Source organism: Myxocyprinus asiaticus, chromosome 17 (genome assembly GCF_019703515.2).
Source record: "Myxocyprinus asiaticus isolate MX2 ecotype Aquarium Trade chromosome 17, UBuf_Myxa_2, whole genome shotgun sequence".
NCBI lineage: Eukaryota > Metazoa > Chordata > Actinopteri > Cypriniformes > Catostomidae > Myxocyprinus > Myxocyprinus asiaticus.
Window position 1 is genome coordinate 33970792 of NC_059360.1, and position 19024 is coordinate 33989815.

At 36.6% G+C, this 19024-nt stretch overlaps 2 protein-coding genes across 2 annotated transcripts; both read left to right on the forward strand.

Moving 5' to 3' along the window:
• Positions 1 to 2718: 2718 nt before the first annotated feature.
• Positions 2719 to 8496, forward strand: LOC127455583 (solute carrier family 22 member 7-like). The gene is made up of 10 exons (XM_051723598.1): positions 2719 to 3111; positions 3760 to 3863; positions 4079 to 4233; positions 4963 to 5131; positions 5213 to 5336; positions 5844 to 5956; positions 6133 to 6347; positions 6909 to 7017; positions 7596 to 7802; positions 8382 to 8496. Exons 1-10 carry the CDS (start codon positions 2731 to 2733, stop codon positions 8410 to 8412), a joined length of 1608 nt encoding a protein of 535 aa, XP_051579558.1. The 5' UTR covers positions 2719 to 2730; the 3' UTR covers positions 8413 to 8496.
• Positions 8497 to 9136: 640 nt separating this feature from the next.
• LOC127455582 (solute carrier family 22 member 7-like) lies at positions 9137 to 18699 on the forward strand. Its single transcript, XM_051723597.1, has 10 exons — positions 9137 to 9517; positions 9908 to 10011; positions 10391 to 10545; positions 11255 to 11423; positions 11645 to 11768; positions 11926 to 12035; positions 12207 to 12421; positions 12557 to 12665; positions 12862 to 13068; positions 13250 to 18699. The coding sequence occupies exons 1-10, from the start codon at positions 9137 to 9139 to the stop codon at positions 13311 to 13313; spliced, it is 1638 nt and encodes a 545-aa protein (XP_051579557.1). The 3' UTR covers positions 13314 to 18699.
• The last annotated feature ends 325 nt before the right edge of the window (positions 18700 to 19024 follow it).

Genomic DNA, 19024 nt, shown 5'->3' on the forward strand with positions numbered 1-19024 from the left:
TATACAATTTATGCAGTTGATATTTATGAAATGTTTTTAATTAGGCTGTATTAAATTAGTGATTCCAATGCAGTTAGAGACACAGTTAAAGCTTACTTTTGCATGTACATCTTTCTAATGGACAGAATGGACACATGATTCTGTTGCTAAATCTTCAGTGCTTCTAATTATCGTATTACATTACAAAAACTCAAGATGGCAGCATTGACAGACCTTGGAGAAAGAATAGTTGTACTGTAATGCAGGATTCAGGCAGGTGTCATGCAGTTTGACAGTTTGAACTCTGCAGAAACACCACATGCTGAGGATCAGAGGACTCTCCTCAACCACCACCAGTGTGAGCATCCACCCGGATAATGCACAACAGCCATAGTGCACCCGTAAACTCACCACACACCAGCTGTTGGTGGACAGGAGAGTGTAGAGTGATGGAGCCAATTTATGGATAGGGATTATCAGTAGCGGTTCTATCTTGTATGACGCCCTGGGCGAAACCCCCTTCAAAGTTGTTGACGGGGGGTGCTGGGGGTTGTGGGTGGCTGGAGATGAGATGGCTGGTGGACTTCAGGGCACCCACTTTTTTGCTGCCCATGTCGCCCGTGCCTAAATCCGCCCCTGGGGATTATTAGGAGGGCATGATTGATAGGGGCCAATGGGGGAATTTGACCAGGACACGAAAGTTACACCCGTACTCTTTATGAGAAATTCCCAGGTATTTTTATTGACCACAGAGAGTCTGAACCTCCACAGAATATCTTGGAGATCTGCCATTGACCACCATCAGATAATGTACTGTATAATGTTCACTCATGGGTAACATTTATAATAATGGTCCATCATTAATAGGTAATTATGCAGGAATGCATAACAGGACAAATGAGTAGTACTACATGAACACTTTAGTTACTACTATTAACTAATATGGAAACATGATTAACCAATCAGTAAGTAATAGCGAACTGATGACTGAGGTAGTTCACTGTTAGGTAATCAATAATGACTGAATTTGATCTGCCTCACTGAGAACTCTTAACTAACTATGGCTAATTTAAAATAACTACTAATTAATAACTAATCAAAACATTAGCATGTGTCTAAAATGTGAATGATTATGTATTTATTGTGAACATGATCATGCATGGGTTCTTTGTGGGAATTAAAGTATGAATGTAACAGGGTGCTAAATCAAGGCTGCATTGTCTGGTAGAGTATCATAGTCAAGGATGTAACCACATATTCAGGATTGATGGGGACCAAATTTAATAATGTAATAATTAACCATGGAAAAACCCATACCAGTAGACCAATAAAATATTATGTCTATGGTGGTTACCTTACAGAAATATAGGTATGTGTGTGCCCAACCTGTGTATTCCTTGGGATATCTCTTCTGTTCATTAAAAAAGTATTAACTTCTGCATGTCTGATAATCCTGGAGGTCTTTTTTTTTTTTTTTTTTTTTTTTTTATAATTCTGGTAACACATAAGTAATGAGTCAAGTGTTACCACATAAGTATGAAGGAATTACTAATGATCTGGACCATTATTTTAAAGTGAGGGACATGGTAACACATGATTAATTAATGAGATCTTACTGTTTCCTTCCTTGGGAGTTAAAGGATATCTGGACCATTATTCTAAAGTGAAAACACATTATAAACCATTAATAGTTAGTAATGAATACTCAAGTGTTTGTTCCTACATTTTATTCATTGGATCCACTGTTACTCAGAAGAAGAAAAAAAAAAAAAACACTTCACATAAAATTAAACACTTCTTATAAGATTAACCTACAGTATATATGAAAAAAAAAAGTTGTGTATATTCAAGTGTGTATTCATTAATTAATAATGCATTACCATGACCCTCACTTTAAAATAATTAGTAATTCCTTCATGTTTATGTGGTAACACTTGACTCATTACTTATGGGTTACCAAAATTATTTTAAAAAGACCCCCAGCAATATCAAACCTGCCTAATAATTTGTAATGAACAGAAGAGATATCCCAAGGAATACACATATTGGGCACATACATCTGTAAGCTGACTATGATACTCTACCAGACACTGTAGCCATGATTTAGAGAGCTGTTATTTTCATAAATTAATTCCAACAAAGAACACACGTGAGGCGCATGTTTCTCTGAAGGCATATTTCATGATCATGTTCACAAAAATAACAATCATTCACATTTTAGACATATGTTAATGTTTTGATTAGTAATTAATTAGTAGTTATTTTAAATTAGCCATAGTTAGTTGATAGTTCTCAATGAGGAAAATCAAATTCAGTAATTATTGAATACTTAACAGTGAACTACGTCAGTCATCAGTTCGCTACTAGTTAATTGTAGTAACTAAAGTGTTAATGTAGTACTACTCATTTATCCTGCATCAATTCCTGCATTGTTACCTATTAATGACAGACCATTATTATAAAGTGTTACCCACTCATGTAATTCATTTATTCAGTAGGAAGAACTCCACTTAAATGGTTAATTTGAGGTGAGGCCTTTCCACAACGATTTAAAGACTCTTTGTGTTAGATGTTGATTTACTCAAGGAAAGCACTAATGTACAATCTAGAAAAATGACTGTTTTGTGTGTGTCAGTATGTGATGTTAATGTTCTACATCAGAGCAGTGAATGTGTAAGTAGACCTATAGTTAGACTAACTCAAGTTTCCCTCATTACTTGTTTCAAGGCTCATCAGCAGAAATCTGTGAAGATGAAGTTTGAGAACCTGTTGGCTGAGGTTGGGGGTTTCGGAAAATACCAGATCATTCTCCTTGTGCTTTTGGTGATTCCGCGAGTCACGCTGCCATTTCACTTCCTGTTAAACAACTTTATTGGTGCCATACCATCTCACCACTGTGACATCAGCTCTCTGGATACTGAAGGAATCTTTGGGAATCTGAGTGGGAAGGAGAAACTGACTATCAGTATTCCAGTGCAGAAAGATGGGACTCCTGCTTCCTGTCACATGTTCTCCTATCCTCAGTTTCACCTGCTGACAAACAACACAAACACCTCAGAGCTTCCTGTAGTGGAGTGTCAGAATGGATGGGAATATGACAACAGCACATTCAAATCAGCTTTGGCTACTGAGGTAATTAAGTAATTAAAGTATCAAAGTTTGAAACAAAACAAAATAAATTGTACTCCTATATCTCTTCTCTGAATTTTTAAACTCGCTCTATCTGACTCTAGCACCCTCTTTTTAGTTAAATCAATCTTAATCATTCAAAAATTGTTATTAAATGGTTTCATTAAACTTACTAAGTTAAATAAAATAAATCTGAGCCCAAATGTGGGGAATGTGTATGTCTTGGCTATTTTTTGTATACCTTCTGCAAGTTGAGTTAAACTGAACCAAATTTTGCTCTGTAGTGTTGATTTAGCACTTTATTTAGCATGTACAGTAAATGTGATTTAATATGCAAATACCTTTCAATTAAATGCTTTTCCATAACTTCAATTAATTTCACATCATAATTTTTGTATTTGTTAAATAAAAATAAAAAAACATAAAATAGAGACTATTTCTTTGCAGGTTTAAATAAGATTTTGAATCCCAGATTTACAGTGTGGATTCTTTTGAGACCCATTGTATATAAAAAATATTAAGAATATGTGCTGTCAGTTTGACTCGGCCAGGCTAATGTTGGAAGGCAGAATTTTTGGAATAAATGTAATTTTACTTAGTTTGATATTCAGATGTACATAATTGATCACTCTCACTGTATCCCTCTTTCAGTTTGATTTGGTGTGTGACAGGAGAGGTCTCAGTAAAGCCACAGCCACCATCTTCTTTATTGGTGTGATGGTTGGAGCGGCCATTTTTGGCTGGCTAAGTGACAGGTGAGATCATTATGGTTTGACATTCCTATAAAGCATCCTGTATTGCAGGATGAGTATTTTGATGCATAAAAGGCTTAGATCTGTGCCTTGACCAGGTGCTCTTCACAAAAATGGAATTCAACAGACTTTTGCAATTTTTACTATTGTATGTTAGCTGTACATCATGTCAGTATTTAGGTATCTCCATTGTTTGTATTTATCTCTCTTTATTTCAGGTATGGTAGGAAACGCATGCTTATGGTGTCTTACCTGTCAACCAGTGTCTTTGCTATAGCCAGTGCACTCTCTCAGTCCTTCATTATGTTTGCTATAATGAGATTTTTTACTGGAATGGGCATTACAGGAATCAGCATCATCTCCATTGTCCTTTGTGAGTGCTCTCTGACAGGGTTGGGCATGGACCTGGTGGGCACAAGTTTGGACACAATGGACTGAATTTAAGTTTGTCATGATCTGAAAAAATAAATGGATCTAAAGGCATAGGTTAAAATGCTTGAAATTAGTTTTGTATAAAAATATAAATAGCCTACATATGAATTTCTTTACAAAAGAGCCAAACATACAGACTACATAATTCTCTTACTTTAAAGGGATAGAAATACAATTTATTTCATAATTTACTTACCCTCATGCCATCCCAGATGTGTATGAAGCACAAAAGTAATCCATACCACTCCAGTGGTTCAATAAATACATTCAGAAGCGATATGATAGGTGTGTGAGAAACAGATCAATATTTAAGCTCTTTTTGTACTATAAATTCTCCTCCCTGCCCAGTAGGTGGCAATATGCACAAAGAATGCCAATCGGCAAAAACAAAAGAAGAAGAATGTGGAAGTGAAAGTGGAGATTTATAGTAAGAAAATGGCTTAAATATTTATCTGTTTCTCAACCACACCTATCATATCACTTCTGAAGATATGGGTTTAACCACTGGAGTTGCATGGATTACTTTTATGCTGGCTTTATGTGCTTTTTATATTTTTTTATGGAGTAGATGTGTTCAAACTTTTGATTAGTAGTGCACCTATTTCTGTTAATTTACTCACAATCGCACTTACCTTTGGTTCACCATTAAGAGCTGGTTCTGTACCATTAGATGTAGAATGGGCTGATATTGCACACAGGACGATGGCCGGAGTGATGATCAGTCTCGATTGGTCTGTCAGCACTATGATATTGCCTGGCATTGCTTACTTCGTCAATGACTGGAGGTCTTTGATTGTCACGGTAACAGCTCCCCTAGGACTGGCTGTAATCACATGGAGGTAAGATACAATGTTACAGTGAAATGTGAATGTGATTCAGATGTCCAGTTTTATGTAGTGACATACACTGTTTTCTTGTAGGTGGATACCAGAGTCAGCACGATGGCTTATAGCCAATGGGAGATTGGAAGAGGCTCATCTTTATCTGAGCAAATGTGCCTCAACAAATAACAGAGAAAACAGCTTCAAAGCTATCATACCACAGGTAACTTAACTGCTGAATACTGCATAGCTGACATGCAATAAAAAATATTTTTTTGTATTTTTTGTATTGTTTTGATTGGTTGATACCATAATATATATTTTATACTTTATCATGAAGAGTATAAGTTTAGGACCACCGGTGCAATAAGTGATTAATGATGAACATTTTGGTAATGATGACTCAAACTCCCTTATAATAATAATAATAATAATAATAATAATAATAATAATAAAAATAGCAAACTAAATGTTAAAAACACTTGTTTACATGATCAAAGACACCTTAATTCAGAAATTCGTGGTGTTTCAAATGATAGGACCACATCCTGTGAAAAATACAGCAAAAGCAGCACATATGCATTCTGGGGTTAATATGTGTGATAAGGGAAAATAAATAATAAATAAACAACTGTGCATGCAAATTAGGGGTCTAAAAGAGATCACTGAGGAAGTGATCAAATATTGTATAGCTGTGGTAAAGACATATTTTCACTCAACTATTTTTCAGACCCTTGCCAATGTTATAATTGCTGAGAACAAAGCAGACAGGAAGTACTCATATCTGGATCTGGTAAGATCTCCCAAGATGAGGAAACTGGCTCTGCTCACAGGATTAACCTGGTATGAATGTTTTGTCTAGAGAATAAACTCATTATTAAACCCTTAAACATATATATTGGTCTCAATCAACAGAGATTGGTTGCTTAAAAACATTTACTCATTTACTTCCCTTGTTTAATATTCTGTTCAGATTTGACCTATCTAAAAAATCTGATTTTTATTTTTTATTTTTGCAGGTGTGGAGTAGCATTCACTTACTACGGTATCAGTTTGAACATATCTGACTTTGGACTGAATCTGTACCTGACCCAGTTTATTTATGGTGCCATAGAGATGCCAGCAAAACTGGTGGCCTATCTGTGCCTAGATAAACTGGGCCGCAGATACAGCCAGGTGGCTACACTGATTGCAACAGGGGCATGCATTGGCATCACCGTCCTCATTCCTAGAGGTAAAGGAAAGAGTACACCTTCTACATGTTTGGTACCATATTAAAAGAAAAACACATATCTGACTTTCAAATTTGCTGTCAATTAAAAAGTATGTCTTTCAGAACAATCATTCATTATGTCACAATGATGTGTCTAGCATTTAAACTTTAAAAGTAGTCATTCATTATGAGGTCAAAGTCATGCATCTGGCTTTTAAGTCAGTGTAAAATATTAATGTTTTATAGTTACAGGACAATCATTCATTATGATATCAAAATCATGTAACTAGCATCAAGTCATTTTGAAAGGGAGAATGTTTGGTTGTAGCAAAAGATTCATGTCACAGTCAAGCACACAGGATCATAGAGCATAGTTTATTCCCACAAAAAATTTTAATTCTGTTTGAGTATTCTGAAAAGTTATGCCTGGCCAATGGAAGACAGGGATAGTATTTAAGAAATACTGTATATTTGAAAATCATTATTTTTGCAATTCCGTTTGGTGATGCTAGTGGCAAAGAAATTGCACATTTAACCTTCTTCTGAGTCAAATTCTCCAGGTATCTCTATGCCCGTCTCTAGATTTGTGGCTCTCTCGTACAATTGTGGCTGTGCTGGGTAAAGGGTTCTCAGAAGCCACCTTCACATGTCTTTTCCTATATACAACTGAGCTGTACCCAACCGTGCTACGGTCAGTTGTTTACTCTTTTTTTCCTCTATTAAAGGTGCTGTAAGCGATTTTAGCTGTTCTATTTCCACAAGACTGAGATGTTGGATTAGCCACACCCCCTCTTTCCAAAACCCTGCACTCTAAAGATACCAAATTAGCTTTATTGAGACTGACATAGTGTATAAAAGGTTGTTAAAAATAACAGCAGCAATAGCGCCCTCACATGACAGCTGTTAAGAACAAGATGGCTTAAAAATGGCAGCAAGTCTCAATAATTTGCTGCAGCTACAAAACTATGGACATGTGCAAAATGATTAACATGTCGAAATTGTCACTGTCCACGGTCCACGGACATATTTTAGTTTGCTGTTTACAGAGCCTAGGGCTGTCACAGAGACATGTGAGATATCTTACAACTCTTATTTCAGTAATACCTCTCAAGGAGTAGGAACATTTTTTTGCGTACCTTTCCATGAACAAAATCACTTACAGTACCAAGTTGCAAATCTTTTTATTTTGTTAATAAAACTAAATCATTACATAACTAAAATTGACACATCATAGCAACAGGTTACAATCATTCTCTCTTCTGATCATAGGCAGAACGGATTAGGCTATAGCTCATTTTTTGCCCGTGTTGGTGTGTCTTTTGCACCTCTTGTGAGCCTCCTGGGTGAGGTCTGGCACCCTCTGCCAGAGGTCCTGTTCTGCACTGTAGCCCTCACTGCAGGCCTCCTCGCGCTGCTCCTGCCTGAGACCCACAATGTGCGGCTTCCAGAAACTATTGAGGATGTTGAGCAAACTCGGTGAATGACCATTTAATAAGGATGATGATGATGATAATAAAAAAGTGTCCCTTATGTATTATACTATTAATTATTTAATATTTAAGATACTAAACTTTATAATTATGTCATAATATTATTATGATGATTAGCCCTTAAAGGTGCATTCAATAATTTTTTTGTTTATGTCGTCTTTGACTTGACTGACACCAACGGGTGTGGATGCAGCATCATACAAATGCAATCATTTTCAGTTACCGATGCCATTCCAGAAATACACTATTCACAGTCAGTTGCTGTACTCTCCATGTAGAGTAAAACAGCTTGTATAGGGTTACTGATATGAGTCTTCATCTCATGTGAGTGCTCTCGATTTTATGTATGTTTCAAAATTGCCATTTTATTTTTTTGTTTTTTTGAGTAAACTTTTTTTTTATTAAGTAAAAAATGATTGAGTGCACCTTTAACACATCTCACAGTGTTTCAAAGGAACTTAAAAAATAAATAAATAAATTATATATATATATAGCAATATTTTTGCACATATGTTAAATAAAAGAATGTATTTTATTTAGACTTATATATTTTTTTTTTATTCAGGAAAAGATCCATATGTTCACCACTTGACTGAATCCCAGCTTGGAAGATCCCTAAAAGGAGAGAAAATAAATCTAATCTGCAGCGTATGAACCTAATAAAAAATTGTTGAATTGTTTCTTGTTCTTATTCTTTATTTAATAACATACTATTGTGAGGAGCTATGTACTGAAATTATGCAGGTTAGTTCCTGTATTTTCTGTTTGAAGGTACATTTTAAAAATAAGAAAAATGTATTGATAAATTATTTAAAATTTACTGAGGAAATCAAAGATGTTCAAGAAAAATTTTTAAGTCTTAACTAAATTCATATGTTTTTTAATGAGAAGGTTGGCACTGATATCTCATTATAAAGGCATTAGAAAGCCATTGATATGGGTGCCTCAGAATTTGACGATGCAGTCATAGGACTGAGGTACTGTCAGTGCCTGAGGTCTACAGTGAGGTCTACAAAGGTTATTCCCAAAGACTTTCCCCCATATTTCTTTGGGAAAAAGTTACAAAATGCTTCTAACAATGACAAAGCAAGAATAAACATAACCAGTGCTGACGTAAAATCTATACTACAGTGTAAAGTTTCAACCAAAGGGTTTAATTTTTTCCAGACATTTTACAAAGGTTTAGACATCCCCCCTTGTTAACCATTTTCTACCTTGGGATTGTTATGTGAGTTTAGAACTAAACTGCCAAGTAAAACAGAATCACCACCAGGCCTGTATGTGGTGTGCATCAGCCAGCTCGCAGAATATTTTGCAAAGATGAAGTTTGAAGAACTTCTCTCTGAGATTGATGGATTCGGAAGGTTCCAGAAGATGGTTCTGATCATCAATTTCCTTGGTCGATTCAGTCTTGCATGTCATTTCCTGTTAGGCAACTTTATCGCTGTCATCCCCACTCACCACTGTGACATCAGCTATCTGGATGCTGAGGGAATCTTTGGGAATCTGAGTAGGGAGCAGAGACTGACTGTCAGTATTCCAGCACAGGAAGACGGGACTCCTGCTTCCTGTCACATGTTCTCCTATCCTCAGTTTCACCTGCTGTCAAACTCTTCCAGCCATCCAGAAGTTGCTGTAGTTCAGTGCCAGAATGGATGGAAGTATGATAACAGCACATTCATCAGCACTCTGGCCACACAGGTGAGAAGGTCTTCCTTCGTCTACTCTATTAAACTCATATGTTAATATACTTTTGAGATTTTGTGAGATTCAATTACAACCCTGTTGAAAAGTCATATACAACATATAGCATATGTTGTGTTTTTGATGCTGGTCCCTGGCATGGGATGCTAGTGTACTGCTCTCCACATCAGGCTTCTTAAGTAGCTTAACCAGCAAGACTTCTTCAGAAAGACACTGCTGGTTGTCCAGCATTTTTACTGCTGAACAGCATGGCTATGCTGGTTAAACAGCTAAACCAGCACCAAACCAGCCAAAACCAGCACAATCTAGTCTTTTCAGCATGGAACTTATACTGACACACCTCAGCATCTCCAACTCTATATATCTCTCTTTGTGTCTTTCTTTCAGTGGGATCTGGTTTGTGAGAAGAGAGCAATGAACAAATTGACAACCACCATCTTTTTCATTGGGGTGATGTTTGGAGCAGCTACTTTCGGAAGTCTGAGTGCAATGTTGGTCACTTGCAAACTAAATACATTGGTCCAATATGGCCTTTAAGGCTTAAAAAGTAATGTAAACCTTTGGCTTTGTAAATATCTAAGAATCATCATGGGCCATTGCTGTAATTCTTTTTCATCTCTATGATACAGTACAAGTGACATTAGAAACACATTGGCCATTAGTCAAGTTTAGCTGGTTAAATATGGGAAGCCAAGAGGAGTTATCTAATTTCAATATGGTGACCTTTTTCAATTGGGCATCTGTAGGTTGCAGTCAAATTTAGGTGGATAGAAAGTACAGAAAGAAGTTTTCTGGGGTTCACAAGATAGTCTTCTAACTTCCTACATTAGATTGGTTTTCTGAAATGGGAACATGTCTGTTTCTACACAGATTTGGCCGTAAGCCGATGCTGCTGGTGTCATATTTAACAGGAACGGGTTTTGGATTGGTCAGCGCTTTTTCATCCTCCTTCATCATGTTTGCAGTGCTGAGATTCTTCACTGGATTCACCATCACTGGCATCGTCATCATCGCTAGTGTTCTCAGTGAGAAGCCCTCTCTGTTATTTATAATTAAATTGATCTTTCTTTGCCTGTCTCAGTCAGTGTCTTATCTTTGTGCAGCATCTTTGTGCAATACTCACTGAGCACTTTATTAGGAACACCTGTACACCTATGTATTCATGCGATTTTCTAATCAGCCAATCGTGTGGCAGCAGTGCAATGCATAAAATTATGCAGATACAGGTCAGAAGCTTAAGATAATGTTCACATCAACCATCAGAATGGGGAAAAATGTGATCTCAGTGATTTTGACCATGGTATGATTTTTGGTGCCAGATGGGTTGGTTTGAGTATTTCTGTAACTGCTGATCCCCTGGGATATTCACGCACAACAGTCTCTAGAGTTTACTCAGACAGGTGCCAAAAACAAAAAACATCTAGTGAGCGGCAGTTCTGCAGACGAAAACACCTTGTTGATGACAGAGGTCAACGGAGAATGGCCAGACTGGTTTGAGCTGACAGAAAGGATACGGTAACTCAGATAAACACTCTGTATAATAGCACTGGGCTACAAAAGCAGAAGACCACATAGTGTTCCTAATAAAGTGCTCAGTGAGTGTAGATTCTCGAAGTTATTTTTCTCTCAAGATTTTCTCTAGTTATTGTTGGTCTAAAATGACAGACAAAGATTTCTGAAAGAAGTATCTCAATCAGTGCCAAAGGGATGAGTTTGTATGTGCATTTTTATCAGATGTGGAGTGGGTGAGCATCGAGCAAAGGAAGCTGGTAGGGGTGATTGACAGCCTGTCCTGGACATTTGCCATCATGTGCTTGTCATTGATTGCATACTGCATTCGAGACTGGCGATGGCTGACAGTTGCCATCTCATTGCCCAACATAATTGCCATTATAACTTGGTGGTGAGTATAAATAAACCAATCTCAAGCACAAAAAAGTCACAAAAACAGACAATAACCACATTCTATAAGTCAGTCATCTGGTAAAAGATACCATCTTCCAAGCAAATACTAAAACCAGGTAAATGTAAAATGCCTTGATCACAAAGTCAGTTGCAGAGTGAATATAGCACATTCTATGCAAATAATATGAAATAATTTACCTGATTTTGATTTTCCTATAGGTGGGTTCCAGAGTCAGCTCGATGGCTGATAGCCAATGGAAAGGTGGATAAAGCTCATTATTATCTTCATAAATGTGCAATTATGAACCGCAGAAAGGAAGTTACTTTAAGGCTCAAACCTGAGGTGAGAGAATCCTACTTATTAAATACTGTATCTACTTATTTTTCTATTTTTGTTTCCCAACAACAACATGGTATGCTGGTCTTTTCAGCATGGTTTAGCCTAGTTAAAATGCTTTACAAATATAGGGCTGAACATCTTTATTTCTCTCTTTCTCTAGGATTTAGCTAAAATCATAGTCACAGACAGAGGAAACAGAAAGTATTCATACCTGGACCTGGTCAGAACTCCTAAGATGAGGAGACTGGCTCTGCTCACAGGAATCACCTGGTGTGTAGTGTACTGTCTAATATAACCCTCCACAGACCCATCAGTAAGGGTTCATTAAAAGATGTTCAGATAAAGTTGCAAGCATCAACATAAAGAACAGAAAAACACATTTCCATTTATATTCCTTTTTATATTTAAATATGGAATTTGCCACTGGTTTTTCACTGCCAGGTTTTCTGTTGCCATTGTTGCCTATGGAATTGGCTTCAACATCTCAGGATTTGGACTAAATATGCACCTCACTCAGTTTGTGTATGCGGCCATTGAAGTTCCAGCTAAACTGCTCATCTATTATCTGCTGGATATGTTTGGAAGACGCAAAACTCAGGCTGTATTCATGCTATTGGTTGGAATTGCCCTCACGATTAACATATTCATACCCAGAGGTGAGAGACTTACAACTTTAGCGATCATTTAACATGAGTAATTGAACAATATGGTTAGTTTACCTTTGCCAAATTGTCTAAAATGTTCTGATTTATGACAAAATAATGCAACAGTCCTTTCTTTTTGCCATTCAGATATGACGGTGGTTCGTACTGTGATAGCAGTGCTGGGAAAGGGCTTTTCAGCCACATGTTTTGGCACAATCATTTTGTACAGCTCTGAGCTTTACCCCACTGTTCTCAGGTTTGTAAACTAGCTTCATGCTCCTGTAGTCTTTGTTAACTCCATCAAATTTCATTAAATGGGGCCAAATATGCAATTATTTTATCCCATTCTTGGATGTTGTTTTTTTATCATCACTGATCGATGACAAATTAATCAGTTTTGGCACATGTACAGTACTTATTATGGCTCCTCACAACTGTTGTGCTGCCTGCAGGCAAAATGGGATGGGTTACAACTCTTTCCTGGCACGTCTGGGTGTGTCTCTGGCTCCTCTGATCCTGCTTTTGGACGATATATGGAGTCATCTCTCTCAAGTCATCCTGTCTTCTATTGCACTCTGTGCTGCTCTTGTGGCTTATCAGCTACCCGAGACACGAGGCAGGTGTCTACCTGAGACTATAGAAGATATCGAGGGAATCAGGTAACTATGCAGCTTAGGTTCTCCTAAATGTCTGAGATTTTATGGCAGGTTCCCTGATCAAGTTTAATCTTGGACCAAACCACTGTTTCTTTGTGATAGGCCCATCTTAGTCTTACTTTGACCCTTAAACGTCATCATTTGGCTCTCTAAGAATGATCATTTTGTCATTACTTAATTACAGGAAGGACCCTAATGGCTCATTACTTCAACATCTAAAAACAGAGGAAAATGTGGAAGTGGGATGATATGGGTACAAAAATAAAATGTTTTTTATGCTGTACCACATTGATTTACAACTTTAAACATTTGAGTGTTATGTAATTTGATTTTGTAGGATAAGTAACAATAGTAGAGCTGTGTTGATCTACAATATAACCCCAACTCCACATTTAAGTGTAACAACTGACATTTTGCTCACTGTGTTGTTGATGTTTTAATCAGAAATGTACAGGCCCACTAAACCAAAAGCAGACCGTTTTCACAGGTCTAATGTATATGCAGGAATTCATTTCTTTGTATGTATCTACTGTTTGGCTAACATAGTGGCAGAGCTGTGCCCTTTTTAATTTTTCCCAAATCTGATTGAGTACTATTGTGCGCTGGATACACAACTTGGCAATTTCGGCGACAATATACTTAATCACATCTGCATTTCGGCAGATGCCATCAATCTGACGTAGCACATTTTCATCAGCCCAAATATTCAGAAGAGCCCTGATTTCTTCCACTGACCAGTACTGACTATTCTCCATTTTTCCATTGATCTACTGAGGTAAGCTGGTAGCTAGATATGAAAAATTGGGAAATGAGTATCTTAGTACTGACCCTCTGGCCTGACTCAGCTAAACTCTGCCTTTGAATTTGACCCCACCTTAACTCCCAGCTGACCTTGTTTGGCCCAAGGGTAATCGCGGGCCAAAGGCCAATGGCCCTAAAGAGGCACGATGAAGTCCCGGAAGTGACAGAGGAAATGCAACTTGCCCTGGCACACACTACCATGCCCTCATTTGGCCCAATTGTGTAAGTAAATTATAGAGTAAATTAATAGGTACTTAATTAATCTAGTTATGTTTATATGCTTATAATATAGCGGCCTAATATTTATAGCCCAATATTTGTAGCCCAAGTAATTTCATATACACAAACATTCTAAAACATCAAACACACTATGTGAATAAAATGGATTATTGTGATTGGACAGCTAATAATTAACATTAGAATAATGCAGCCTCTGATTTACGGTCCTTTACGCAAACCTGGAGATATTAACATGATTCGACAATAGAGATCACTGTTGCCCAAAACACTGCAAATGTACAGTTCTGTCCTTCTAATTGGTAATTTGTACTCATGACAGAAAAGATCTCATGACCCAGCAAACAATGATCCAGTAGGTCGCGACCAATGGCGTAGATTTGGTTTGAACACTGAGGGGGACCAAATGTGGGTCCAGCAGTCAGGAGAGGGGAAATAAGATTAATAAATAAAATATATTCAATGTAACGATGCCGCGGTGTGTTTTTGACAGTTAATAACTTTCTTTCAATTGGATAACTGATTTTACAATTATTTGCATATTTGCTTATTATGCAACAGCACTGATGCAAAAAATGCATATCACATAACAATTGTCTAAACGTCTAAGTGGACATAATTCTGGGGGATATGTGGATGCTAAGGGAAGCCCTAAAATAAGAAAACTGATAAATACACACACACAAAATCATAAAAATAAGAGGTAATAAGAGACGCTCCAATATAGGGCACAACACAGCTTATGCGCATCCAAAGCTCAGCGATGTGCTTAAGTGCAACCTGAGTGCTTTAAAAGTGTGTAAATGTAAGATTATTGTGGGTGCACAACATGTAGTTCACGGCATTAAACAGTTTTTTCTTCTGCATCAGTTTATTAAAGCAACCCCAACATAAAGAATCGGCAACAGTCTCCATAAAAATACTGTCCACAACACCTTACAAATAAACCTTTATACTATGCATGATAATGGGAACGTTGCTTACAGCAGGCAATTTAAAGTCTAATCTTGACTAAAATGGACATTTATTGTTGAATTAATTTGTACAAAAGCAATGCTTTAAATAATGAGGATGATTTAAGATGCATCTTTTCAAATTTTCTTGCTGATAGTAACTACACACAACTGCACACTTAAATATAACAAAAGTGGCATCTTTAATTCATCACTTTAAAATCACCACAGCTAAAAATATTAAACTTACTAGTTTGTTGTTAGACGACTAGTGGAGGATCCTGTCCCAAGTATGTGTGTCTTTCTATGACTTCTGTCTGCTTGTTTACATCTGTCTTCTTCAGTCAGTCATTTAAATGCTGCCAAACAGCCAATTTAAGTCACTTTTTTGGTGGATATGAATCTGGTAGATCGAATTCCTCTGTTATATTTTGGAATTTGTGTGTTTAAGCTTCAGTTTCACCTGAATTGAAAGTCCACGTTCAGTTTGCGACACCTGGCAATTAAAGCACCATGCAGCCACCGTCCATAAACATAGCAACAGCTCCAGTACTCACACAGAGTTTTCCCATTTAGGCTTACAAACTTTTACGAAAAACTCTTTGAAATTATATATTTACACAATATATCTAAATTTTTGCTATGTGTAAATAAAGCATTTCACGGTTTTTAACCGTGGACTCTAAATTCTTACAGTTAAATTAACTGTATAATCACGTCATCCCTAATTCAATGCATACGCTTAAATGTTTATACACTGTATCATATCAAACATTCAGAAAAAGTATTAGGGTTAATGTTTCATAAAAAATGTACCCTTTCAGAAAATTACAATTATTACCTGCTCATTTGAAATGCCTGTCTGCATTCCTCACCATGAAAAACAACTGATAATTTCTATGGACACCTTTAACATCTTCACTGACTCCACATATGACTCATGTGATATATTTCATGTTTTCTAAATTCATACAAAAGTTTTGTGTGGGTAACAGGCCTACAGACCGAAATAGCACGTTGTCAGCCACAGACTGTCTTGTGAATGTTTATCCCTGCAGGGGGCGCTTAACCCTTCAAATCAGAATCCTCCATTCATCCACATTTAAATCTAAGAACGCTATATATTCATTTGGAGACATTTTACACAGGATAGTTATTTTTTAATAAAAACTGATAATTGCAAGGATTCATACCTGTGAATGAAAATCCACCTCAGCATTATCTATTAAAGCATTTTTAAAAAATCATCATCCAGTAATAATTCATGACTGTGAAGCTGTGTCTCACTTCGAAGACTGCTCGCTAGGTAGGATGCGTCCTTTGAAGGCAGCGGTATACCGAGTGTCCTCCTTTAAACAAGCCTAGTTTAAACGAGATGGCCTTCATAGTACAAACAGAAACAAAACTTATCATGTTTGCTATGACAGCATGCCACTCTTTAACAAGCGCGAACGCTTTGAGTGAGAAGGGAACAAAGTCCATCTGGAAGGGAATGTATGAGGTAAATTTTAGTAGAGTTATAATGATGAAGAGAGAAAAGAAAATAGATTTTATTTTAATGATATATTACTATAATTATACATATTATTTACTCTGCATCCATTTACTAAGGTATGTCAACTTGGGAATTAACATTACTTGCGTTTGAACGTCATATTTTCGGGCAAATTGGCGTCATTTTTTTAGACATTTCCGTTAAAGCAAAGAATTGTGGGTTGTGAGTGCCCACGAAGGATACACCTCATGCATCCTCCGAATTCCTGTGAAAGAAGGTTGCATTCGAAGGCTGCATTTGGAGTGTCCTACTCGCTTTTCTGAAATGAGACATCGTCGATGACGTATGCGGCCGACAAATGTGACCTCCAGAGGACGCAGCCTTTGAAACGAGACACAACCTGAGTTCATGCATCCTGGTCAGCACTGAGAAAAGTAACAGGTACTACATGACTCCTCCGTATAGTTGGGCAATACCAATTCATTCAACGGAGGGGGGATTTCAGTTTTTTTTGTCTCAATATGACAGACTCGCAGCCATGCAACTGCAAAGTATCTCAAACGAAATGATTTTCAACGTTGATAAAAATATATATAAACAAGGACAGATTCAGCATTGGGGGGTATGTTTGCCCCCCGTCTCCCCCAATTGTACGCCAGTGGGCGCGACTCAGTGGTTGAGAAACCCTGTATTAGTTAATATATTTCACTTCTATTCCATTTAAAATGTCTCACACCTGAGATCAATTCCCAGGATGGAAATTATATGTATGATGTTCTACATGAAAAGGAATCATTTGTGCCAGGAAATGCTTAAGGTTTACAGTGAAGAGCCCCGTTTGTACTGTAGCAAATTTCTGTTCCGAACACAGTAATCAAATCAAAGAATAAACAGTGAATATTTCTGCGTCTAACCCAACATAAATCAGGTTTGTCAGAATGTCTAAATGTTCAAACATGATTTCACCTCAAATAAAAAAGGCACTTTTAATTTTGTCAGACAATATGCTGTTATGAGGTTTGCAGAGTTATTCTATTGTGATATTGCATTTATTAGTCTGGGAAGTTGCCCATAAAATCATAACCACATTTGGCACTGATTACTACTTTATCTGCACAATAGATTCCCATGGGATAAGTTGGGAAAATATGTCATGCAGTGATTTCAAGGTGCTTCAGTTTGCTGTTTATTAACCAATAATCTGGAATAATGCCCAAGTGCTTCTCAATGTGATACAAAATGTAAAATGTAGTAGCTACAGAATATGGACCTTAGGAGAAGGACATTGACAAACTGAATTTAGTCCTTTGGGCCTAATTTATCAAAAACACACACTTTGTTAATTGCTATTTGACAACTTTATTTTGACACATAAAAAAAAAAAAACCTCTTAACTGATTAAATCCTTTTGAAACAGAAGTTGTGAGAAACACTGATTTGTGCACAATAAAGTGTTCGATAGCACATTTCTGAAAAGAATTCTAATCCCAGATCAGTGCTGAATTTAATGATTCACTGGAAACAAAAACCCAATGTCTGTAAATTTTATAAATATTTCTACTCTTCTTGCTCTGATTCAATAATGCTATTGGCATTTTTTGTGCTAGTCTACTGTATATGGGGGAATACATTTCTTTGTATGTATCTTCTGTACTATACTATACTATGCTACTGTATATAAGAGCTGCAATCTTCTGGCAAACATTTGCGACAAATCTCAAGCTCATTTTTATGTGAAAATAATGAGCGGCAAATTTGCCAGAACTCTAGATTTCTTGTAAGGGTTAGCATAAAGCTAAATGTTCACATGCCAGTTCACACAAGGTTTATTTCTATTTCTGCTGCTCCAAACTTACTTTAAACATATTTCTCTGTCTGCTCGTATAAATGTTACACATCTTAAGAAAGTGTTTCACTGCTTTTCAAATGCTCTTTGGATTGCATCATTTTATATGAATAAATGTTTTCCAACTGAATAGACTCAATATTAAATGGAACAAGTAACAATAAATTCAAAGTAATCTCTTTAGTAATCAACATACTTTTTGAATGTAACTGTACTCTGATTACAAATGATTTAAATTGTAACAGAAGTGGAATACAGTAACTAATACTTTTTATTTTAAAAACATAAACCCATTACATGTATTCCATTACTCCCCAACCCTGAAAATATATATAAAAAATATGTATTTAGGATGAATATGTATGTTTTTTTATCAAATATTTAGTATCAATATGTTGTTTCATCACTCAAAATACAGGCAGCATGTAGACAGCAGACTCAAAAGTATATTGGGCAATGAGTTTTAGTGTACAGCCAATTTCTGACAAGATATTATTGGAAAAGTGTCATGATGCTACATGACCCATGTGGAATGCACACATGGAGAAGCATGCTGTTGCACAAGCATTATCAAATCATTCACTCGTTTTGACAAGTGTGAGTTCTGTAAGCTTTTGTGGACAACAG

Bases quoted from the DNA above. Each gene is read 5' to 3' on its own strand.
- LOC127455582 (XM_051723597.1), top strand. From the start codon at position 9,137: ATGAAGTTTGAAGAACTTCTCTCTGAGATTGATGGATTCGGAAGGTTC. The intron at 12,422-12,556 runs GTGAGAGACTTA...TTTGCCATTCAG, and splicing joins TAACATATTCATACCCAGAG to ATATGACGGTGGTTCGTACT. The intron at 12,666-12,861 runs GTTTGTAAACTA...TGCTGCCTGCAG, and splicing joins CTTTACCCCACTGTTCTCAG to GCAAAATGGGATGGGTTACA.
- LOC127455583 (XM_051723598.1), top strand. From the start codon at position 2,731: ATGAAGTTTGAGAACCTGTTGGCTGAGGTTGGGGGTTTCGGAAAATAC. The intron at 4,234-4,962 runs GTGAGTGCTCTC...CTGTACCATTAG, and splicing joins CATCATCTCCATTGTCCTTT to ATGTAGAATGGGCTGATATT. The intron at 5,337-5,843 runs GTAACTTAACTG...ACTATTTTTCAG, and splicing joins TCAAAGCTATCATACCACAG to ACCCTTGCCAATGTTATAAT.